The sequence below is a fragment of the Cryptomeria japonica genome, chromosome 3 (genome assembly GCF_030272615.1).
Source record: "Cryptomeria japonica chromosome 3, Sugi_1.0, whole genome shotgun sequence".
NCBI classification, from domain to species: Eukaryota; Viridiplantae; Streptophyta; class Pinopsida; order Cupressales; family Cupressaceae; genus Cryptomeria; species Cryptomeria japonica.
This window is the reverse complement of record NC_081407.1, coordinates 572,533,817-572,539,816: the sequence shown is the minus strand read 5'-3', so window position 1 is coordinate 572,539,816 and position 6,000 is coordinate 572,533,817. Positions and strand designations below refer to the sequence as shown.

Here is a 6,000-nt window from a genome sequence, read left to right as displayed (position 1 = left end):
ACTCCTTTTGAAAAATAGATCAAAGAAAAAATGCTCAAATTGATGAGTTATAGAATGTTACAATTCTATTTCATCTAATTATTATTGTGCATAATAAACAAAAACCCATCCTTCAGCTTTTGAAGCCTCTCCCTCTGTTTAAGGAAAGCAGGATATGGTGGTAGTCATGAATCTTCTATATTCCTTGAGCTTGCATGTCATGAGGCCCATCATGAACATTCAAAGCATTCTCTTATCTCTACATTTTTTTGTAAGGTTTCTCTATTGAAACCCCCCCTAATTTCTCACCTTGTTGAGCTTCATTGTAGTTGGAAATAGCAACAAAAACCTCATTGTGTTATGAGATTTAATTTTTTTTATTGGCAACCAATTTACTATACATTTTCCTATCCAAAATGTTCACTATTGTGATGAGGAATTCTTCTATTCTTCCATTATGATGTTATAGTGGACATGTCCTACATCAATTTTTTTTTTAATGTCTATTGTGACTTTGATAGCATCTTTAATTAGAGGGACGACAATATTAAAATTCTACCCATTTGTTTTGTAAGGAGTATGTCCAGATGCTCACATTATTTCCCAATAATATAGATCCTTAATGTTGTATGCTATTTACCAATGCTTACCACAAATAAGATCTTCACCATTCTACTTAAGCCATTGTGTGAGAACCTAAAAGATTTCTTCCTCAAAACATTAGATTATGAGAGATCATCTTGGGATCACAAGTCCTTCTAATCCCCCTTCCATTCAAAAGCTACATGCCTATCCACATCTAAAATCCTATAAAGATCTTCCCAATTATCAATATGATTTGACATTATGTCTCATCTGTGCTTCATATTGTGATTTGCTTGGAGGTCCACAACCATATTAGATTTTAGAAAATGTGTTTGATAGAAAAATATAAGCTATTCAAAATGAGGTAAATTAAATTGACCATCTTTTTCAATTTCTAATTATTATTGTATTAATGTAAATTATTGAAGCTCTTTTTATGTTTATGGTTTTTATGTTCTTTTTCTTATAGAGTTTTAGACTTTCATATAAGACCTATAACTTAACCTCATTGTTGGTATTATGTGATTCAAATAAAAATTTTCGCGTCGTTTGTGATTTCCCATGAAGTCTCAAAATTACCTCTCAAAACTTTGAATATTCATCTTTAATCTTCCACGAAGTTTTTAATTAATAATAATAACGATTATTAAAGTTTCTCAAGCGCACTAATATGTTACTACGAACTTTTTAATAAAATATTCGTAAAAGTATGAATATTTAACTATAAAAGTCAAGGGCTTTGAAAGTTCAATTCGGAATTTTTGTCAAATTCGTAGAATTCGTTACAAACGAACGTTGGTATACTCGGAGCCCAAAATAACATGATTCTCAGAACGATAAGGTAACTCCTCCTCAGTCTTATTTGATAGTGTACAAGTCTTAGAAATTTCTGGTGCATACTATAATGGCAGCTGCAATCTCAACTGGTTCCGCGGTACAAAAGCTATACACCAATCAATTTGAAGTATGTCACAACAGACTGATTAATTTCAGACACTCTCAAAGCTTTTCTCGTACAGGTATGCAACAATCCACGTCTTCCTTGCCGCCTTATCATTTTTAATCATACACTGCATGATCATAATTTGTTTTGGTCTTTCATTCCATTTTTCTTATATTGGTTTCATGTAATGCATTTTTTTTTTTAATGGTTCATTCATTACCTTATGTATATTAGGATTACCGGGACGCCCAAATAAATCCTCTCGAATTTCTTTCAGAATGAGTTGTGTTCAGCCCGTACAAGCCACAATGACTGAAGATTCCAAGACACTCACAGACTTACCAATACATGGGAATGTTGGAAGGTCTATTTTGGTCATTGACAACTATGACAGTTTCACCTACAATCTTTGCCAGGTTAGTATCCATACACTTTCTTTTTCAGATTTTTGTTCTTGGGTACATGACACCATTCTTCACAAGGAATGAAATATATAATTTATAATGATCTACTTGCTTCTTTTGCAGTTCACGTTAGACCATATAGGTCAATCCTACCCTGAGTAGCACTTACCTGTTCTTTTAAAAAAAAATCTTATGCTACTTCAAGGAGCCGAAAAATTACAAGAAGTTGACGTAGAAGATCCACTCTTAAGAAGGGTAAAGCCTTGCAGGAAAACAGTCGAGCCTCTCAGGAAAACTGTCAATGCCTCTAGAAGGAAATCTTGGGGTTTGATTGTTTTAAGGCATTTCAAATAGTTGGTCAGCGGGATGTAAAATTGGGTTCCTTGCCCTTCCAAATAAGAATACTACTTAGCATGGTCAAGAATAAAAATCATTTAACCTGGATTCTTACAAGCCCAGAGATGTATTTTAGTACAGTCTCTTGTATTTCACAATTTAAACTTTTCAGAAGTCAATCAGAGCAGTAAAACCATCTCAGAAGAAAACTTGCTTTCAACCATTTTACAATAAATCTCCCGACACGGTTCCAAAGCTTCACTTTAGATGCCCTTTACTCAGCTGAAATATTATACTATCTAGTTCCAAGTTTAGTTCCAATCTAGAAGTCAATAAAACATCCACAATCAAAAAAACTTTACCTCCAACTTGCATGCCGATTCCTTTCTGTTTTTTCTCAATGATACCTTGTGGCTCTGCATTTGGCTGTTCTTTCTTTTGTTCCATCAATTCTTTCCTATACATTTGGAGATCCTTGTGGGTCTGGTTTTGTTGAAATCTTGTCTTGGATGGGGATCTCATTCCCATGTTGCAAAAAGCTTCAAAAGATAACATTTCCTTAATATCAGTGTCGAGAGTCTTAGACTCATCATAACAAATGGTGATGTCATCTACTGGTTGGCTCCGCCTTTCAATCATAGGTGGTTCTTCTAATAAGAACCTTGGCTGGAAAAGGTTAAGTGTGGGATTGATCACTGGTTGGTTATTTGCTGATGCGCAAAATTTCTGTATTGGCCTGGTAGTATTTATGTTTTGCAACGTTTGCAAACATGCCTTAGATGAGCAATTATGCGATCCATTATAAGTAGATATAGTGATCTTCCCTAATTGATGTTGTATGTCCTTTCGGGGCTACTCATGATGATATCTCAGTCCCCGTCTGTGCCCATTCCTTGTTTTCATCTCATAATACTCAATAATAGACATGTTAAGGTGGATTATAGGGCTTAACACTGTACTCTACGTGAAACTTTTCCATCTCATCTTTCTGTCTCAGTGGTAGTTGTTGATCTTCTTCAAATAGATCTTTTTCTTCCCTTTGCACAAATTTGGCTGGGAATGCCCTCAAAAGGGGATTAATTGAGATTCTATCATTAGCTTAGTTGCTTCCTTCAGCCATATTCTGATTTGGCTTTGTAGCATTCCATTGTTGATTCGTTCCCCTCAAAATCTGAGCTATTTCTACCATGGACTCTCTCATGGAAGACTGAAATTCTTTGGTCAACTTCCTATTTTCATGGCTGATGATTTCCTGAAGGTTTGCCTCTTCACTCATATTATCCGTGGTTTCCTCTTTCCTTTTCTCTTTGCTGATATCTGATTTCCCTATCACTCTCTTGTATAGATCTATATCACAAATTGATCCAGAAGCTGGTAAGAATATTAACTCTAATACCACTGTAATATTCCCTTTTTATAATTTTTGTTATTTTTTGATTTTTTGTATGTTTGTATTTTTCTAGAACACACGCTATTAGAACAACAACTAAAACTTGTAATACAAATGCTGATTGCAATTACTAAGTTGGAAATTTATTTAAAAACCTTAAAATTTGAAATATTTAACTTCTAATCAAACTCAAATCTGATTAGAAATCAATGTGACAACAGCGACAACATTGATCTTATTTAATTGCAAGATGGGAAAAATGATGACAATGTTGTATGCTAGCTGGAAAATGAATATTCAAAATTACCACTTTACCAAATCAACTCAGAAATGAACAATGATGGATCTTGTGCATATGGCCACTAATAAGGCACTCAAAATGATTTACTAATGCTCCTAAAGCTAGGTACAGCACTATTAGTGCCTGATATAACCTTTTGTTAACTGGGACAGCACCTTGTATAATTGATCTAACCTTCTAGAATGTTGGAATAACACCTTATAGGCTGGTATAACCTTTTGATGACTGGTACAACACCTTATATGACTGATGTAACCTTTTAGAATGCTGGATCAGCATCTTATATGATTGTTATAACCTTATGATGACTGGTGTAGCACCTTATATGGCTGATGTAACCTTCCAAAATGCTAGAACAATATCTTATATGACTGATATAAGCTTCTGATAACTGGAACAACACCTTATGTGACTGATGTAACACTAAGGATGATAGTTGGTGGCTGGGAATGATGTAAACCAGCAACTGTATAACTGGTCTCAGAGCTGGGATTCATTGGTTTTTCTTAGTGTTCCACGGGCATCGGGGGTGGGGGGACGCGGGGACGCGTCTCCGGGACGGGGGGATCAAGGGTCTAAATTTGGGGACGGCGGGGGGGACGGCGGCGGGGGGGTGGCGGGGGGGACGGCGGCGGGGGGGGTGGCGGGGTGGTGGTGCTCATATACTTATACATATACATATAGTACTTGAAAAACTAGTTTTGAAAAGATGTATAACAGTATAACAGTATAAGAATTAGATTTCAAATGAAACTATAGGAAATACCAAGATTACTTAGATTAGTGATACGTAACTAATTGCTAAAAGTAAATAAAATTTGACAAATGAAATTGTCAAATTGGAGATTTCTCATTTCTATCATATGAATATCGAAAAAGGAAAACGAAAATACGAATATCTGATGCCATTGCAAAGTCTATAATAATAAAGATGATTACATGATTCATCATTACAATGAGTAGCCAAATACAAATACGTGTAGCAATAGCATTACAAAAGAGACTAGAGTCAAATACAAAATGACAAAACTGAAAACTCAAACTGTAGCTAATGGAGGCCTCTAATCATCTGCGAACTCCTCCTCACTGGAACTGCTGGACTCCTGAGGATCAAGGTCCCTCAAGCTCACACCAACTAGCCCTGCATCTGAAGTGGTAGGATCATCCTCATCAATCTGTGAAGGCTCCTCTGGCTCTACATCCCATCATGCCGCTGGACTCTCCTTGTACATGAGTGTTTTGCGGTCAATGAGACACAAAGCACTGTGTACAGCCACAAGCTTCTCTGCTCTCTTAGAGGTAAGTCTATTCCTCTTAAGATAGTGGATGAAGCTATATGTAGACCAGTTCCTCTCAGCAGCTGAAGAACTGGAAATCTGGGATAGCAGACGGATGGCTAGAGTGGTGGTCAAAGATTTCGGGCCATGACAATTCCACCATAAAAGTGGGTCCTCCTGTGCCATGTTGTCTATATCCATCTTTGCCGCATCTGAATAACCTCTAAGAGTGGCAAATCTTCCCCACTCAGTGCGCATTGTGCCGGCATCTCTGGAATCAAGCATCTTCTCTATGCACCTAAAGAAACCTGCCTTCACCTTATCACCCTGAATCGGTGTTAGTCTACCTGGTCTAGCCTTGTACCACTTAGAATTCAAGGCAAAGGCAGCCATATGCAAAGGAGTGTTCAACTTGTCCCATCTACGCTGAATGATAGGCTGGATTTGCTCATTGTAGAATGCTAAAGAGGGGTCCTTCACTTGCACAACAGCCCTCATCTGGTCAAGCATAGAGTCAATGCACTCATACACCTCTCCAAGGTTAGGCGCATCCCCATCCCCATATTTGATCACCTGGAATACTGGAGAAATGATAGAGACAATGTATTTCGCATCAGTCCAAAACACATCACTCTTCACTATCTCCTTCACCCTTCTCCCTTGCTCTTTCTTGGCCTCAGCCCACCTATTCCACTCATTAGTCATAACCATGAGTTGCAATGCCTCTTGCAACTCAATCATTCTCTCCAAGAGAATGAAATAGGATGCATATCTAGTCTCAACTG

The 6,000-nt window shown here is 37.1% G+C and overlaps 1 protein-coding gene across 3 annotated transcripts in view; it reads left to right on the top strand.

Moving 5' to 3' along the window:
• The first annotated feature begins 1,312 nt into the window (after positions 1 to 1,312).
• LOC131075679 (anthranilate synthase beta subunit 1, chloroplastic) overlaps positions 1,313 to 6,000 on the top strand; it is a 116,300-nt gene continuing 111,612 nt past the window's right edge. The window contains exons 1-2 of one of the 3 annotated variants that reach the window (XM_058012533.2): positions 1,313 to 1,583; positions 1,742 to 1,923. In XM_058012533.2, the coding sequence (XP_057868516.1) occupies positions 1,469 to 1,583; positions 1,742 to 1,923 (297 nt within the window). In that variant the 5' untranslated portion in view covers positions 1,313 to 1,468. The remainder of the gene's footprint in view (positions 1,584 to 1,741; positions 1,924 to 6,000) is intronic. The other 2 variants (XM_058012531.2, XM_058012532.2) reach the window with 2 other exon arrangements.